Source organism: Schistocerca gregaria, chromosome X (assembly GCF_023897955.1).
Source record: "Schistocerca gregaria isolate iqSchGreg1 chromosome X, iqSchGreg1.2, whole genome shotgun sequence".
NCBI lineage: Eukaryota > Metazoa > Arthropoda > Insecta > Orthoptera > Acrididae > Schistocerca > Schistocerca gregaria.
In genome coordinates this window covers 504,798,019-504,818,084 of record NC_064931.1, presented here as the reverse complement: position 1 = coordinate 504,818,084, position 20,066 = coordinate 504,798,019, and the positions used below count along the sequence as shown (strand labels likewise).

Genomic DNA, 20,066 nt, shown 5'->3' with positions numbered 1-20,066 from the left:
AGTAAACTACTATGGTATCATAACTTACGTGGTCATATTTAACATTGTTAGTATGTAATCTTGTTGCATGCACTTGGAGTCTTCATATCGTTTAGTAGTTTTGTATGTAGAGTACTAAAGAAATACTGTGTACAAGTTATATTTTGCAGTGGTATATCAGAAGAGGTTGCCATAACTTTATTAAAAGCACTAATAAAAGTTACATCTACATTTTTGACATCTCCTTATGATGGCCAAGGTTTTGCCGATCTTATGGTCACGATGAGGACACTTGCTGAAAGTGGCACTGGAAATGGATTCATTCTGCTCTTCAAAGCTGCTACGGATTGGCTTGACATATGGTATAGTATTCATCCTTTATGTTACTTATTGGTGCGTGTGCCCGCCCGCCTGCACGTGCACACACACTCGCACACGTGCACACGCTCTTCACATTTAACCAACTTAATATTATTTATATTCTGCTTTCAGCAAGTCTTATTTAAACCTATGGGAAATACAACAAGTGTTAGAAAAGGAACAATCACCTCTGAAGCACAAAGGAATGTGTGAGGCAGCATGTGGTATTATGAATTTTATGAGCTGTGTTTTTGAGGCAATCAGCCCTCCAAGCCTAGGACTGCAGAATCAAACGCCTTGGGATGATGATATGACATCAGATAGAGAGTCTGACCTCATTGAGGACTTGGAACCAGAAGACGATGAAAGTGAAGAAGATGATTCTGTGAGTTATAGAATAATCTTTCTTCAGTACTTTAAAATTTCAAGCTTTGTATGGAAATTAATTGGTAAGGTAATAAAATATGTAACAGGCATGGAACAGTGTGATTATGAAGCAAACTACACCACATCTTGATGCTGCTGGTGTGCTGTACCTGCAGGGATAACTATTTGGGGAACCACAATTCCTCTTCTTCTTCTTCTTCTTCTTCTTCTTCTTCTTCTTCTTCTTCTTCTTCCCTGTGACTTTTCCTTTGCCTCCATCATACCCCTCCACTTGACCCCGCCTCACTCCTCTTCTTCCCCTAACCCTCATGTTACTCTCCTCTCTCCATAAGTCTTCCATAAGCTTCACTTGGCAGTCCTCTGACTCCAATATTTCTCTCTTGATCTCTCAGTTATTAACAGAAGTGGCCTAATTGTAATCTGAGATCAGTATTGGAGATCAGAATGAGACTGAATAAATGTGTCATAACCCTTCCTCCCACCATGTCAATGGAGAATGAAATGACAAAAATGTATTTTAAGGATGTGTAAGACTCAACACCTCTCATGTGTAAGTCATTAAAAATGATTTTGTGTTGTGTGTTGGAGATATATATAATTTTTTCTCATCTGCCATATTTACCCAATTATAAGATGAGGTTTTTTCCCAAATGTGCCATTCGAAAAATACAGAGTTGTCTTATATGTGTAGATTAAACTATTGCTGCTGAGAGCAACATTTTTGCATAGTTTAATAGATTATTATAGAGATAGTCTTACACTTACAAATGAAGGTTTGACTATTTATTTTGAAGAATTTTGATTGATAGAGGATAGCAATGCTTTCATCGAATAGGCTCGACGTTTCCCAATGCGCCAAAGCGTTTGATACAATATCAACCTGACTTGAACTATTACCTGACTGTTGACTTGCAGTGCTAATGCACGGGTCATGCAAGAGACTATGAACTATCCACAACAACAATCTAATGATCTGCTTAAAAATTCATGGGTTTGTGAAATGCAGGAGGAAGTAGAATTTAATGCTATCATTTTGCAAACTTTTGTTGTATTTGAACAGGTTTGCAATAAAAATTGTCATTAATGTATGGATACCATATGCACACAGCTGAGTTCCTTTTTAAGTACAGGTGACATTCAAAGGCGAAAATCATGCCCTTCAAAACCATTACTTGATTCTGAACCCAAATGAGTATGTTATTTGGTTATGAGAAACAGTAATTATTTCCCAAGTGGGTTGCAAATGAGAAATTTGGTCACTGTTCATGTATTAGAACACCGGGAAAAAATGTCACCAGCTTGTTAACCCACTTTACAGCAAGATGGTGACATTCAAATGAAACGAGAAAGAAAATCAATCTAGAATTAGATATTGTACAAGAGAAATCGACTGCTATTGTTATCACAAGAATAAATTACAACAGAAAGACCTGTTGTGGATATAGTACCACAGGTGTTAGTCGATTGCAGGATGAGCGAAACTTTGAGAATTGGACTGAATTGTGATTGCTATATTTTATTTATGTATTATTTGCTGTTGTTGTGTACGACCTGTACCCTAGAAGATATTGCCGTGGTTCACTGTTGTTCAAGCACAGCAGTACAGAAGGGTTGGGGGGGGGGGGGGGGGGGAGGCAGTGACACCATCTAGGCTGAGAAAGTTTCATCATGCAGCCACCCACGGGAATGTATATTGGATAGTTAGGCTTTTATGAACATCTACCATGTTTAAACTATAGTTTGCCTGAATCCATTTGCACTCTGAATCAAATTTACTTTCAAATTGGACCAATACTCAGCAGCAGCATACATTTCTGGAGTTCAGAGAAAGTTTGAGTCTCGTAACAAATAAATACCCCACTCATACGGTTATAGTTGGTGGGGACTTCAACCTACCCTCGGTATGTTGGCAAAAATACTTGTTCAAAACCGGTGGTAGGCAGAAAACGTCTTCCGAGATTGTCCTAAATGCATTCTCCGAAAATTATTTAGACCAGTTAGTCCACGAACCCACGCGAATTGTAAATGGTTGCGAAAACACACTTGACCTCTTGGCCACAAACAATCCAGAGCTGATAGAGAGCATCATGACTGATACAGGGATTAGTGATCACAAGGTCATTGTAGCTAGGCTCAATACCATTTCTTCCAAATCCATCAGAAACAAATGCAAAATAATTTTATTTAAAAAAGCGGATAAAGTGCCACTAGAAGCCTTCCTAAAAGACAATTTCCATTCCTTCCGAACTGACTATGCGAATGTAGACGAGATGTGGCTCAAATTCAAAGATATAGTAGCAACAGCAATTGAGATATTCATACCTCATAAATTGGTAAGAAATGGAACGGATCCCCCGTGGTACACAAAAAAGGTCCGAACGCTGTTGCAGAGGCAACGGAAAAAGCATGCGAAGTTCAGAAGAACGCGAAATCCTGAAGATGGGCTAAAATTTACAGACGCGCGAAATTTGGCACGTACTTCGATGCGAGATGCCTTTAATAGGTTCCACAACGAAACATTGTCTCGAAATTTGGTAGAAAATCCGAAGAAATTCTGGTCGTATGTAAAGTACACAAGCGGCAAGACGCAGTCAATACCTTCGCTGCGCAGTGGCAATGGTACTGTTATCGACGACTGCGCCGCTAAAGCGGAGTTATTGAACGCAGTTTTCCGAAATTCCTTCACCAGGGAAGACGAATGGAATATTCCAGAATTTGAAACATGAACATCTGCTAGCATGAGTATCTTAGAAGTAGATACCTTAGGGGTTGCGAAGCAACTCAAATCGCTTGATACGGGCAAGTCTTCAGGTCCAGATTGTATACCGATTAGGTTCCTTTCAGATTACGCTGATACTATAGCTCCCTACTTAGCACTCATATACAACCGCTCGCTCACCGATAGATCTGTACCTACAGATTGGAAAATTGCGCAGGTCGCACCAGTGTTCAAGAAGGGTAGTAGGAGTAATCCATTTAACTACAGACCTATATCATTGACGTCTGTTTGCAGTAGGGTTTTGGAGCATATACTGTATTCAAACATTATGAATCACCTCGAAGGGAACGATCTATTGACACGTAATCAGCATGGCTTCAGAAAACATCGCTCTTGTGCAACGCAGCTAGCTCTATATTCGCACAAAGTAATGGCCGCTATCGACAGGGGATCTCAAGTTGATTCCGTATTTATAGATTTCCGGAAAGCTTTTGACACCGTTCCTCACAAGCGACTTCTAATCAAGCTGCGGAGCTATGGGGTATCGTCTCAGTTGTGCGACTGGATTCGTGATTTCCTGTCAGGAAGGTCGCAGTTCGTAGTAACAGACGGCAAATCATCGAGTAAAACTGAAGTGATATCAGGTGTTCCCCAGGGAAGCGTCCTGGGACCTCTACTGTTCCTGATCTATATAAATGACCTGGGTGACAATCTGAGCAGTTCTCTTAGACTGTTCGCAGATGATGCTGTAATTTACCGTCTAGTAAGGTCATCCGAAGACCAGTATCAGCTGCAAAGCGATTTAGAAAAGATTGCTGTATGGTGTGTCAGGTGGCAGTTGACGCTAAATAACGAAAAGTGTGAGATGATCCACATGAGTTCCAAAAAGAAATCCGTTGGAATTCGATTACTCGATAAATAGTACAATTCTCAAGGCTGTCAATTCAACTAAGTACCTGGGTGTTAAAATTACGAACAGCTTCAGTTGGAAGGATCACATAGACAATATTGTGGGGAAGGCGAGCCAAAGGTTGCGTTTCATTGGCAGGACACTTAGAAGATGCAACAAGTCCACTAAAGAGACAGCCTACACTACACTCGTTCGTCCTCTGTTAGAATATTGCTGCGCGGTGTGGGATCCTTACCAGGTGGGATTGACGGAGGACATCGAGAGGGTGCAAAGAAGGGCAGCTCGTTTTGTATTATAGTGTTATAGGGGAGAGAGTGTGGCAGATATGATACACGAGTTGGGATGGAAGTCATTACAGCATAGACGTTTTTCGTCGCGGCGAGACCTTTTTACGAAATTTCAGTCACCAACTTTCTCTTCCGAATGCGAAAATATTTTGTTGAGCCCAACCTACATAGGTAGGAATGATCATCAAAATAAAATAAGAGAAATCAGAGCTCGAGCAGAAAGGTATAGGTGTTCGTTTTTCCCGCTCGCTGTTCGGGAGTGGAATAGTAGAGAGAGAGTATGATAGTGGTTCGATGAACCCTCTGCCAAGCACTTAAATGTGAATTGCAGAGTAGTCATGTAGATGTAGATGTAGATGCTAAAAATCTAGATTGGGACCAGTGGCGTACTTACAAATTTTGTTTAGCCTTCTTGTCAGTGTTCACCGTGAGGTATGATGAGGATGATAGAGGTGTCTCGGCTACCAATTTTACACAGCCAATGAGAGAGCAGCTAGCAGTCTATTTTTTTGGAAGCAAGAGAAATTCTAACTTTCTCATGTCAGTATATAAGGAAAATCTGCTATGTGTTCAAAAATAAAATAAAAAATGGGTGTAACCCCAACCTCAGAAATCAAAACGCATTCTGAAGAACTAGCCAAATATTTGTGTCAGCAAGGTACATATTTCCAGCTGTCCTATTAGGATGATGATATTCATGATTAAAAATAGTGATACCACAGACGACAGTAATCAAAACAGACAGTAAATATAAAAATAGATTTTTGTTTATTTTATTTGTGCATATATTATCAAAATATAGACAACAATAAATGGCATAAATTTAGAATAGAGGCATTGTTAACTTTTTAGGCAGATATGCGACATCCATAAAAGTTTGTAATTTTTATTAGTCAGAATGTTGAAAATAAATTTTGTTCATGGATCTTCTTACAAAAGGGGGGGGGGGGGGGTCTTATATTTTGGGTCGTCTCGTACAAGGGTAGTATAGCAGCACATGTTCATTGAAGATAGTAAAGCCACTAGTGTTAGTGTTTCAAATAGTGTAGATTTTAACTTTTTGAGAGGTACTCACTGATTAAATTCAAAGAGGCAGTCTCTTTGCCATGCCAGAAAAGAAATTATTTTCATAATTTCACCAGTTTGTGCAAATTCTTAACCTAATTTCACTATGGGACAATAACTACATATAATTAAAGTAACATTACATAATAACAGTTGCTATAAATTCATAGTTGTAAATGTAATAATTTAGTTTTAGTGGATTATCTTGTCTGCTGCCAAAAAAATAACATAGATTTTATTTTCAGGATGAAGATAGTTTGTGTAACAGATTATGCACATTTACGATTACTCAGCGAGAATTTATGAACCAGCACTGGTATCACTGTCACACATGCAAGATGGTTGATGGTGTGGGTGTTTGCTCAGTTTGTGCCCGTGTATGTCATAAGGGACATGATGTTACTTACGCCAAGTATGGCAATTTCTTTTGTGACTGTGGTGCTCAAGAGGACAACTCGTGCATTGTAAGTTTTTGCATTTATTTGGATCAGGAGCTGATTAATTTTACTTGTACAGAATTGCTTTTCTTAGGTGTGTAAAAACGAAAATGGGCCAAGGTTCTAAAGGAAAAGATACATTTATTCAGTCATTGAATGATAACTGTTGGAGTATTATATACAACGAAGGGAACATTTTTCATTAAATAATTATATAGTGTATTATCATACGTAACCATACATTTTGAATTAGCTCTGACACTTCTGGTTTTTTAGTGATGTCCAGTTTAATGCTGGGGATTTGAGGATTTTATGGATGCTAAGGACATTTTTCTCTTACAGCCATGCCTCTCTCATCCAATCATGGAACAAGCACTGAGGCCGGTGGTGAGGCATGGCTATTGCTTGTGTCACAACTTTTCAGTGAAACGTTTGCCAACAAAATGAGGACAATGACTTTATGTTGTTTTCATGTGTGACATTCGTAAGTTATCTATACGTTTCAGATCATTTAATCTCCATTTGTTTTTGTTTCATCCTTTGGCAACAGCTCAAAGAGATAGTGTGTTTAATGTTAACCTGCAACAGGAATGCATATTTCTGAAGTTGTGTAATGACAGCAACAATGAATGTGTCTGTTGCACACTGTGTACTGTAGAATTTTCCATTGCACATAAAGGAAAGATTATTATTAAAGATTGATATTTATGTTTCAGTACTTCTAAATTGCTTGAGTTTATCAGGAACGCCTGTTCCAGTTGAGAGGGTTTTAGGGTTTTGCTCTATGGAAGCAGGTAGACTTTCAGTATCTAAAACCTCTGTGAAATGTTAGAATTAATTCTGAACTTTCTTGTTGCAAATTGTATGATATAATTAAAACAAACACTTTCTCTGAAAAAAGTCATGTATAATGAAAAAAATGAAAAATACTACTGAAAAAATAAAGTTCAATGTTTCATGAAACTTTTAAATTTCTAAGTAATTTCAGAATCATGTCCTGGGTTGCACCCAAAAAAATATTCTAATATGTCCGGGGTTGGCCAGTAAAATATGATTCTCATTACAGCATTTTAGACAATTATCAAAGCATTTTTCCCGAAGTAAATATACACAAAGAAGTTTAAGAGGTTGTACAACCATCTTAAGCAAGTTAATGGAAATAAATCTTCCTCCAATTAAGTTAAATCAGTTTTTACACCAACTGCCATTGTGTCTGTTGATTTTGTTCCTGTCCTCTCTTCTCCACATCTTTAAAATTTACATCTTATAAACAGGGAATTTTAAATGCTATTAGAGAATCAGCAATATAACATGATCTCTGTTGCAAAAATGGTATCTCTCTCTGCCTGCATTTCTGTCTTGCTCTAGCTGCAGTTTTGTTGGATGTAATTACCATATAGACAGTGAATTTGTAAGAAAAGGAGCTGTTTTACAGGAACTAGATAATTTTAAATTAATCTTACTATCCAGATTATATTGTATGCCATTTTTCTTGGGAGTAGAATATGCAGAAGAAAATATATTTGTAGAATTGATACTGTAAAGTGAGCATGGAAAAGCAGGTGCTGCTTCAGCTGTTTGAAGGCCAGTTCACACCAGTTGCCACATCACATCAAAACATTCCACAATGCATTTCAAATAGTAGCATCCATAGAGACTGTCACATCTCATCACGGTTTCTTGGGAAGAAAGTTTTGATGGTTTCATCATCTGATAACATCGGAAGTTGGCCTATGTTCACCACACTCACTCATGTTACAGTAGCGCTTCGTTTTCATGACAAATTGCAAATGATCCATGGTGACTTGGATAAATTTTACATTGAGCGTTCTTCCACAAGTGGGGTCAGATGTCTGAAAGTGAAAAAATTATTTAAATTTTACAATAACAGAACAGAGCTGACACCCACATTTATGTAAATAAGAACATAAATTCATGAAGCAATTTTCATTAAATAATGTTTTAAGCGTACATGTCAGCTATAATGAAGGAGAGAAATACAGTTGTTTATGACATTATTAGTAATGTGAGGGGAAAAAAATATAGGTAAGGTAGTCTGGATCGATTTATTTCTATATAAATATTGTTTGATGAGTTTTTACGTACTGTGGAATCCAGGTAGCATGTTTTTAAACGACCACAGGTTCTGAACATTATAAGCAGAGAAACATACTACCAAAAAATAACTAATTCTGTAACAATTTGATTTTTTTGTAATTAAAAATGCTGAATTAAGGGTGCCATATTAGGGGTAATATGCGAATTCATAATGCCACACTTCGTGCACCCTATCTCGATCAGTTATAATTGAGAATGTGCTTTTCCAAGAACAGGTTCAGAATATCGCACCCAGAATCCCTAAAAATTATGTATTAAAATACGAGAAGCAGAGATGTGTTAAGTACAGCGACATTGCTTAAATCCAGTATATTGAACATGACACTTCTTCTGATCGCACACTTTATCTTGGCCTCTCTGTGATTGGTGATAGTTGAACAATTTTATGCAACTTTGGAATGTTTACTTTCTTTACCAACCTTAGCTATGAAACAATATTATGTGCCATAGCTGTTGTGATAGTAGTGTTGATCCGAGTGCTGTGTTGATTTTCCAATTTCTAACACACGACCTTGCATCCCAGACACACATGAATTGTTCAGACATGGTAGTTGTCACACGTGCGTTCACATTAGAGTTATATTTACATGGAAATGTTCACTTATTTTTAAAGCATCGTGGATTCTTTGTATCCCCAATTATTAGCGACACCAACTTTTCTGTTCCACTTTCATTACAACATAATAAAACAATTAGCCTCTCTTTATTAAATTTTCTGCCATGGCAGTTTTCTGCTTTAAATTCAAGAGTTTTGTTAAGCAGAAGGTGGAAAAAATAAGCCCGTTTCATGTACATTAGAAACATTGATGGAAGAGTATTTTTCCATGACTGAACAGTGTCAGTGTTTACACTTCTAGCTTCTCCTAAACCACGTTTATACACTAAATTATGTCTGTTTTTTAACCTTTCAATCCAACCATTGGAAGGTGTGAAATCTGCAAGTCTGAGCTCTAGTGTCAAATACTTTGCTTTAGCATGAACCTACTGTGTTTACTTCTAATATTTTTGCCGTTCTACTCACTATATAGCAGAGGTACTGAGTCACAGATAGGTACAACAAAAAGACTCACAATTATAGCATCAGGTGTGTGTGTGTGTGTGTGTGTGTGTGTGTGTGTGTGAGTGTGAGTGTGAGTGTGAGTGTGAGTGTGAGTGTGAGTGTGAGTGTGAGTGTGTGGGGGGGGGGGGGGGGCGCACACTCGCGCGCGAGGAGAGAGAGAGAGAGAGAGAGAGAGAGAGAGAGAGAGAGAGAGAGAGAGAGAGAGAGAGAGAGAGCCATCATTTTGAACTGGAAAGCAAGTGTCAGAGCAAGCAGTGAAAACGTGAGACTTCACCACCTCCAAAGAAAAACTCAAAGGCCATACACACCAGTTCTGGTAAGGGCATGATGTCCTCTTTTTTTGACGAAGGCCTTAATGGCCGAAAGCCATAATTGTGAGAGTCTTTATGTTGTGCCTATCTGCAACTCAGCATCTCCACTGTATGGTGAGTAGCTACTTTGCTTCTCATAATATTGTTACATTCCATCCTGGGTTTCCATTGTTTGATTTTTGCCCTTTTACTAGAAACCAAATCCATGGTCTCCCTTACAAGACTGAATGTGGATGGTGATGCAGAACATTCTATTTCACTTCACAATAACTGTCAGGTTTGGCAAAAGTAAGGAACATTGCTAATATCTCTTACAACTTGATACTGAGAGATTTGTTGCTGGCCTTTGTGAGGTATTCTTGTAAGTAAAGGCATCAACAGGACCTTGAGGGAACTCAACAGATAATATTTGATATTTCACATACATTGTCTGATATACCCATGCTGTGGAGGCGTGACATATTCCAATGCAGAGTTACTTGAAGTGGTTTTACTGCATATGGCGCCATGGAGCCATAAGAGAGATAGGAGTTAACATGGAATAAGTTAAGTTTATGTGTAGAGGATCAGGTGAAATGCATTTTTTAAAATGGTGCCAACACTGAAGAAGTTGAGAGACCATGATGATGATACTAGTGAATCTGAAGCAGATAAAATTTTGGAACAAATATGACAATTACTATAAATTGCTAAAAACAGTTCAATGTATGCAATTGCAGCATGTATACATGTGACAGTGATCTAGGTTTGTCTGTAAGCAGGGTGGTATTATGTTTTAAGCACAAGAATGTAGAATTTGACACATTTTGTAATTGGGTACCTGTGATAATTATGACCAATGGTTGGTACTTAACAGATGTTGTATGTTAGTAATTTTTGTATGTTCTTCTTAATTAGAGTGTGTAGTGAGGGAAATGTTATGAAACAGTGTGTGTATAGTGTGTGCAGTGACTGATAGTGAGATATGAGTGAACAGTGCGGCATTACATTATTTAATAAGTTATTTGTAAAAAAAAAAAAAAAAAAAAAAAAAAAAAGTATTGTATATCAGGAGTAAATCTAATGATAGTATCTAACTAGAAGTCTGTAAATATATGTGTATACGAATTAGTTTATTTTAAATTGATATAAACTTGTAAATATTTTGACATGTCCTATATCCTTGTAAAAAGAGATCTGCGGATTAAGAAGACGACTACTAATACTACTACTACTACTACTACTACTACTATTGAAAATAATAATTACTTAATGAGTCTGAAAATGGGTTGCCAGAGATCAATTTCAAGGAAAAATGTCTTTGGATTATTAAAATTTGTTATCAACTTGCCATTATGCATCACTATTAATAATAAATTTTCTGAATGACCATATACAATGATCAACATACTCAGTCTGCAGATTTTAGTGCTAGATCCTGTCTGTCTACAGTTCCAGGAGACAAGTAAATCTTTTATCATGGTATTATAAATCATCTGCAGAATTCATAAGCCCCTCTGAATCTGATATAATTTAAGAGAACAGTAGAAACTGTTAATCAAAAAGTTCAGGCAGAAGTTAATTGTCAGAGAACACAGTTGCCCAAGATACACTATGACCAACCATTAGTGTATAGTCCACATATTGTGTGATGATTGCTTTGTATCTGTACTTTTTGTTCACATTTGTGTTTGTTGTAGAATTGGGTGAGATTGATACTACACGGTGAGAATGGTGACTATATAGTTGTCTGTGGGGTAATTAATTTCCAGATAATATGAAGACAAATGTTTGCTCTCTTCATGTTGGCAGAGACTTAAATGTCTTCAAAGGGGACTCCCATTCGTGAGCAAATTTAGTATTGACCTGTGCAGTCTTAAAAGGATAAAATTAGCTTACCATTTTACCCATTTTTGTGGTGCAAAATACTTTTGAATATAAGTGAGAATTTTTTTTTTGTGTTATTGTCTGGACATAGTATTTTATATTATTGTTTTCTGTCTATTTTAGTTGTCTTCATCTACAGTGTGATACAATTTCTTAGCTAGAACCATAGAAGTCCAGCAGGGTGAGACGGACCACACTGTACTGCTATACAAGTAATGCAATACGTACTCGTATAGCTAGTAATAAATTTTAAAGATAACCTTGCTAGTGTCCCTCCATGAATTGTGTTAGATTATGATTAAACCAATGTCAGTGTCGATCTTGGAAAATCATTTGTTACTGATAGACATGGTAAGAAATGCCATGAACAGATATCCAGTCACTATAAGTCTGAAACAAGCATCATTATCTTTGGGGTCAGCTGCTGGTGACTTACTCCCTCTCTATGTGATAGACAGAGGTATGAGTATTTTCAGAAACTGTGGCTGTAAAATGTTCACAAAGGCCAACCTTTGCTGCAACGAATCATGGTGTGCTGCTATGGCTTGATATAATTGTGCTTCACATAGTTGAATTTGAATGCCAACATTTATGGACTGGTTTGAAAAAACTTTTCTTTCACATGCCTAGCATCTGGAAGGTCTTAAAGCTATTCTGGGAGACTATTTACTATTTCACCTCAGTCCAGATGTTTGTTCTCTCCCCCTCCCTCCCCTCACCCCCCCCCCCCCCCCCCCTCTCTCTCTCTCTCTCTCTCTCTCTCTCTCTCTCTCTCTCTCTCTCTCTCTCTCTCGTGTTCATAGTGTAATATATTTTAATGCCACCAAATGCAAAAAATCTGTTAGCCACTGGCTGTTACCGTCTTCAGGTCTCGAAGAGATGTGTACTCAGAAGGGTGTTATGGGGAGGTGGTGTCAACAAGTAAAGTGAAGATAATGTGCAGGATCTTGCAGAAGCAATTTTAGACAATTTATAGAAATGTTTATTTGTACCTGTGAATTTTTTTGAGAAAGCTATAGAAAATACCCACAGATTACAGATTTGCGTGTGTAGTGCCAGAAATTCTGGAAGACTGGGAAATCGAGGTACTCGGAATGAGACAAATTGGTGAGTCTAACAAATTGTTTAGAGTTGAAGAAACTGACATCTCAGTACAGCCTGTACAGGTCATCTTATGCATCTTACCATTACCTTCTATCGAAGGATGTGATTGTTAAAAGTATGCATTTCCAAAGACTACTGATGTTTAGGAATGCTAAACATTCATAGCCATAAACATCTCTGTTTTTCTCATTTTAATTTTGATATTATTTCTACAACACAATTGAAATAAAAAATCTAGAGCAATTTATTATTGTAATTCATCAAACCCCACTTAATTTTCTGTATAATCTCAAAAATGGCTTAACCAAAGTTCCCAAGATATTTGAGGAATCACTTGTGGTTGCTGTAACAAGAAATAGATATGATCAGAACAAGAAATAGATATGATCAGTCTCACTCCAAAATAAGCAAAAGATTGACGACTCATTTTATTTTTTTATGGTTCTCTGATTAGGTGGAAAAGTATAGTAACACATTTTTCTGATGCCTTTTGTTTGGGCTCTCCGTGCGTTAAAATTTGTTTTACAATAACTAAGCGTGGCTAGAAACAAAAATCTTTTAAAAGAAATTATCAGTCTCCTCTCATTTATGACTTGTTTTTGGTGGCAAGTTTTGTTAACCCATCTGATGGATACCGAGTCTCCTTTCTCGGGCTAGCACCACATTAAATCAGTTAGCATTTGAGTTCTGTACAGACTGGGCATTCAAATTACGTGTCATATTCTTTGTGAGGTTAACTTGTGCATGCTGGGCTTCTTAATGCCATAATTAAGATATTAATGACATGACATAGTGATTAACACCCTAGTTATGAATTTGGGAGGACTGAGGGCTCAAATTCCCATCTGACCACACAGTTTAATGTTTGACGTGATTTCCCTGAATCATTAAGTCAAATGTTGAAATGGTGTTTTTGAATAGCACATGACCATTTTCCTTCCCTACCCCACCATCCACCATCGAGTTTGTATTCTATCACCATCAACAACTGGATGTTAAACCCTAATTTTCCTTTTTCCACCTTTATGTCGGTATAAGTTTCTATGCATATTGACAGTAACCTTTTTATTTGCGATTGTCATCTAATTACTTTTATTGTTGTTATTATTATTATTATTATTATTATTAGTAGTAGTAGTAGTAGTAGTAGTAGTAGTAGTAGTAGTATTTCATTGCACCACCGATGTGGGTGATGGTGAATTTACAGCAATATGTACATAATTACTGAGAGAGATCATCAAGATATTCCATTCTTGTATGATAACATTCTAGACCACAGTAAACATTCTGATTGAATCCACTTTCTGTTTTCCACAGTATTGATCGAAACACAAAGACGTAACATGAAGTTCTGAATTATGTAAAGGTTATATATGAAAATAACTTGACAAAGGCAGTAAAATATGCTGTTTCCAAATTATTTCAGGCATTATCAAAACGTAGCCGTCTGGCAAGTGAGGATGCCCATACACAGAACATGCCCTCTGCTGATCAGCCATTGTCATCCACTCCAATGCAGCAGCGGAATGTCTCTCCTGTTCATGTGGAATCTGGTACAGAAGGAACTGCTAATGCAGAAGCAGCAAAGCAGTCTCATCATACTTCAAAAATAATTGGTAAGTGTGTCATTTCTGTTTGATGATACTAAAAATGTTTTACAAGGCTAAATATTCCATCTTCTCCTTTGTACTGCTTTTTAAAGTTTCAAAATAAGCCTTCTTCAAAGGGATGTTAGTTGTCACAAATGATTATATTTGCTTTTGAAGTTTCAGACACTACCAAAGCTGTGATTCTTAGTTACAGTGCTCCATCTTATGTTTATGCCCTAAGCATCTTAATAGGATTTTGAGGATTATTTGGCAGTCATTTCAATAGTGCAGGTGTATATTTTAAAATGGCATTGATACTGTTGAGTTCATCTTGTAGAGTAAATTAGTGATGTTTTGTCAGAACTCGTGTGATAAGGATGGTTGATTTCAAAAATGGATTTGTTCATTCAGAATGATAACGATCACATTTCTATTCATTATTATAGCAATAGAAATCTCATTACATTAAGGAAGTGTTAAAAGAAACATTGTTTCTCATTGTCTGTGTAGAATTTCTTAAGTTATACATGCCTTGTGGCTGTTACCTTGGGGTGAGCTCCCTGGGAAATATGTCCCACATTGAGTGAGCATACAGTTGGCAAATACAGGGTCCTGGGATGAGAACTGGGAAGCATTATTAGGCTCAAAATGTGGCAAGTTCTGTCTGTGCTCATGGCTGTCCATAATTTTGGCTTGTGGTAATTCCACAGTATTTAGGTGATATTCGAAACTGTAGCAGTCAGTCAGTTTTTATAGCGTTTAGTGTTGCTGTGCTACTGTAGCTTTCAACATACATTATTTTTGAGAAGGCAATGGTCACTTTACCATATTATTATCACAGTGGGTTTCATGACTCTTCTCAACTCATTTTCATACTGTGATGGCACTTACTCCATTTGAAACTGGTCATTCAAAATAGTGAAATGTATCAACAGGTATTAGCTACTGCTTTGTCTGTACACAAAGTATTTGCAAGGAATGATGCTGGCATTTTATGTGATTGTCAGGAGAGATAGGTGGGCATAAGAATTCTGTTGGTGAGCTGTTGCTGATGAGTTCAAAAGTGGTTGCTAAACGCGAAAGAATTAGCATATAGAGAAGATTAGAGGGGGAATAGTAGTTACAAATGAAGTGGTGGTGTTAAGGGGAAGGGGATGTTGAAGTAAAAATAGACATAAATGAATATGTGTACACACAAACAAAAAATGATTAAACTTAATGAAACTGAAGAGACCTTGTACAGTATCAGTGGTGAAAGCACCTATGTCATATTTTCCAGTTGGGGTTTAGAAATCTGCCAGTGCTGGGTATATAGTGACTGCTTTTGCTTGTGTGTTCTTCAGATATTCCAAAAGTCATGAATATCTGGACTTCTTCAGTCTGACACATTGCTATTGTGCCCCACTACTCTCCTGCTACTCCATTTCAAAAAATGTTCACATGGTATCTACATTTAATTCAAAAATCAAATATTTTGTAGCTCCTTCTTCTTTCTCCTTTATCATTCTTGTATCTTTCCTATATTTTTGCATATTCTTGTAAGCCACTTTTATTAACCTATTAGATTGAAAAATATGTACAAACTGCGTATGGTTTGCCATATTTGCAGCTTTAATTATCATGGAGTGTGAGTGTGAGTGTGTGTGATTTAAGACTGATAAATGATGTATGTAGTTATTATGTTGTTTGACATTTATATTATCAAACCATCCTGAAGTAACTAGCAAATTAAAACTTTTGCTCAGCAAATAGAAATATGTTTGAACGAAGTTGATTTATCAGTGCTCTTTTATTGTAAAATCTTTGTTGCTTATAAAAATGAAATTTGTGTGTTCCAGCTAACCATAGAGAAGAAATTCTTCGTGAACTTAATGACAACCGTGTTATGTCATGCCTAATGGATTTATTGATTGGGTTTGTGCCAGCTATGCAATGTGCCTGTAGAACAAGCAAAGTTGTTGGCAGCTACAAAAGAGCAAGAGATTCTTTATTTACTCTGCATCTGACCCCAAAGAAATTTGAATTGACAGAGACGTTAATGGTAAGCAGTCAGGAGAAAAAGTTTTGCTGGAATAAGAAATAGTTTAGAAGCTAAAGTAGCAGATAATAGTTTCATTTTGTAGTGCTGAAATCTTCAGGTGCCAAATATTGATGCCTTCTTACAGCTTTAACAACAGAGTATTTATGTATTTGCTCACAAACATACAGAGTAGTATGTCTTCTCTGCAAATATAAATTGAAGTCCTCTCTTCTTTCTGTATGCTCAGATTAATCTCAAGAAATACTGTAGTGATTTTGATAGGGTTTTTAAAAATGGGTGGACTGATTTTTCAAGGAAGGGTCATGTATATAATTTATAAATATTCCATGCAGATTGACTTTACTGTGGTGAATTAGTCGACTGCCACTGTGAAAACAAATGCATAGCCATCAAGCATTGAATGGCCGAACTCGTTGGACCCACAGCTCTCCACAGCATGACTCTTCCTTTCATTTACTAACAATAGGCAAAATGTGTTCAGCACAGTGTGTTCAGTGTGCATGTGCCTTAACATATTAAGATAGTATTTGTTTGGACACTTCGATACTATACAGAACACTGGTAAAGGAATTTCCACTGGCAAAAAAGAGATTTAGGTATTTTAAAGATCGTAAAGATGTGGACACGATCTTCTTGGATGGGATTCAGAAATTATTTGAGGTTGACGACAGAAGATTTCACAATGGTTTAACAGATGGTTGATGGACACACTTCAAAAAATGACAATTTCAGAGTACCGATTTCTGCGTCCCTCACATTAACAATCACAGTTCACTCTTGTAATTCACTGCAAGTTTTTTGAACATACCATACCAAATATGACCTGGAGCGAAAAGAGTACCACCTCATAATCAGGCTGTGAAGTTTGACTTAATGTGAGTGAACCAGATATTTTTATCCAATAGTTTCCTTGCTATCATTTGAGAACAATTGTGTAGTGAGAAAAAAAAGTGATTCAAAAATCTGTGGGTTTTAATTTTTTATGCTAAGAGTGAAAAGTTTTCCAAAAAACTACATCAGCAATGTATGCAGCTTTGCTTCATTTACATACAGTACTTCTTTCAGCAGCATAGCAGATGACTCAACTTTCAGCTCCCTGAATTCCTTGAATCATACCCATATGCGGTCATGATTCTTTGAGTCATGAAGTCTGCTGCAAAACATTCGCAACAAATAGTTGCAGTCGTTAGTCTGCATCAGTGCATACTTGTGTGTGTGTCGGGGGGGGGGGGGGGGGGGTTGCTCACAAATGCACATGTGTGTGGACACTAGAACACTCTAAATGTACTATTCTGCTGAGCTTTCATTGCAGTACATAGAAATCTTGTTTTAATTATTGTTCAGGTACCAACACTTGGCTCGCAAGAAGGTGCTTTTGAGAATGTGCGTATGACATATTCTGGAGAGCAAGGTCAAACTATCAGACAGCTGTTATCTGCACAGATGATCAGGAGGGTAGCAATGTGCTGTATGTCATCCCCTCATGGGAAGAGACATCATCTTGGTAAGTCTTGTAACATTCCTTCATTTTCCCATTAGATTCATTGAAAGAACATTTCATTTGTGTGTTGCATGAAATGTGGTGTTCCCGTCAGCATTGGGTTTTACTGTAACTGGAAAAGTGCGGGTGTTGTTTCCTGTGTAATGTAATGCACATAAATCTTGTCTCTGCAGTAGGTGAGCAAAACAGTTATAGATGATAGCATGTGCGAAGTGGCAGCAGAAACTGGGATATGTGTTTCAGCACTCAGGCCATTATTAAATAATAATTTCTAGCATACCAGTAAGCAAATTTATTTACATCATCCTCCATAACTTTTGTTTAGTGAACTCACTGAATATGTGCTGTAATCTGTTTGAGGCTTTTGATGTATTGGACAGAATTTACTATCCATCCTTGCTCTAAAAAGTCAACCATAGTCACATCCTCGGCATCACAAAATACTAGAGCTGAACTTTCTCTAACGATCACACAGTTTTGAACTTTTGTTTCTGTGGCGACTTTTGTGATGCCATTTCATTGACTGCCTCTTTGATTGTAGTTTTAAAAAATGAATCAATGTTGCACCTCCAGTCATAGTTTTTTTCCAGTAGACTGGAGAAGAAACTTCGCAGAATACTACCAAATTCAAATTTTGCACTTAACAAACTTAAGGTATGCAAGGTTATAAGTTCAGTGGTTACTTATCTAATCTGCCTCAGACTTTTTGTTGGCACTCTCTCTTCAAAGAACACTTTATGGAATAATGGAAAAATCAACAGGTGATGATGATGGAGAAGCTAGTGTCTTCTGCTTTCACTTCTGCGTATAATTCCTCATTACTTTCTCCCTCCCTTACAATGTTTCACACCATAACAAGGTGCAGCGTGGCACAGATAAATGATAAAATTTGAAATAATTACAAAAAAGGAATAAACATTCAAAACTTTATTTGATGCTGAAATGTGTATTGTAGAAAAGTGGTAATTTTATTAGGCTTCACATTTTAAAAAATTACATCATATAAGTGCTGTCCATTCTGTCACAATCATTCAGGAAGTCTATTCTAGAGATATGCACAGCATGGCACAATATGTTCTGCGGCAGGTTGATGATTTTGTCTTCAGTCTTGGTCTTGAACAGGGCAAAGTTTATTGGTCAATTCAGGTACACAACACTCTTCAGCTGTCGACGTAAAATATAGTCACAGGCAGAGGTCTGGAGATTGGTGCAGCCACAGGATGTCAGCATTCATAGAAATTATATGATCCACAAACAGATGTTATGCTGTAGCCATAGACGCTCAGGCAGTGTGTAAGGAGACTCTATCCTGTTTAAACCAGTATGCTGACTGTCAAGATTTGGAAGAGAATGGAGCCTTTAAGTTAAAATTTGTTTATTATGTTCACATAGCATTGAAATGCCACACCAATAGTGGAGCTTTCCTCATCTTCAAAGAACTAAGAGCCTATCACCCCATGACACAACAGTCCGCCCAGTAACGCATATTCTGCTTATTCTTGTATCATCTTAAAGTGAAAATAGGCTCATCTGACATCCAAAAAATTTTAATGAATTAGTATTCTCATTGATTTTCTCATAATTATACACACAATCGTTAAGTTTCAGTTCTTGATCAAGTTGATGTTTGTATGTATGAAATTGAAGGCCATGGAGTTTTCTTGCATGCCCCAGTGATTGAGCGCAGTTGACAAGACAGTTTTTCACACCAAGCAACGAGGATTCTTTACACATCATCGTTTCCTGGCGTCCATGCAGACAGTACTCACCATCTAGGACGCCCCCCCCCCCCTCCTCCCAAAAAAAAAAAGTCTCTACAAAGTTACATATCCCCCATTTTGATTGTGTGAGGAGAAGAAAAAAAACTTTATTTTGAGGCGAGATCTTATAGTGATGCCAAAATAGTCTTTGTGCAGCTGTCACTATGTTGGTAATAAACACTCACAGCAACAGCATTCTCTGCACTGCCTCACTACTCCATTACAGTATTCATTACTACTCAACAGTTTTTAATTTTCTCCCACTTCTTGAACATTTACAGGACTGCCAACATCAACTTCAAATGTCCCCATTTCTCTGTGGAACCCTGTATCACAAATATGGGCCATGAAACACGAAATCACTAACTACGTTTCTGCTTCTCATGTTTTATCCATCTGCCACTTCTACAAGTTGTTATACCAACACTTCTGTTTTGAGAAGTTTGCCTTTTCTCACAGTTTCTCTTATTGGGGAGGTACCTATGCATAGCGATTTATTATGTTGCTGTCGGCATAAATCTTTCTGAATGTTTCGTAGTTAAAATTTACAGTCAAGTTATATAAAGTGTACT

General features: G+C 37.2%; 1 protein-coding gene across 4 annotated transcripts in view; it reads left to right on the top strand.

Moving 5' to 3' along the window:
• Positions 1-20,066, top strand: part of LOC126299607 (protein purity of essence) — a 417,439-nt gene that overhangs the window by 175,400 nt on the left and 221,973 nt on the right. For all 4 annotated transcript variants that reach the window (XM_049991638.1, XM_049991641.1, XM_049991639.1 and 1 more), the window contains exons 27-32: positions 150-341; positions 472-724; positions 5,953-6,171; positions 14,030-14,219; positions 16,031-16,233; positions 17,578-17,737. In XM_049991638.1, coding sequence (XP_049847595.1) covers positions 150-341; positions 472-724; positions 5,953-6,171; positions 14,030-14,219; positions 16,031-16,233; positions 17,578-17,737 — 1,217 coding nt within the window. The remainder of the gene's footprint in view (positions 1-149; positions 342-471; positions 725-5,952; positions 6,172-14,029; positions 14,220-16,030; positions 16,234-17,577; positions 17,738-20,066) is intronic.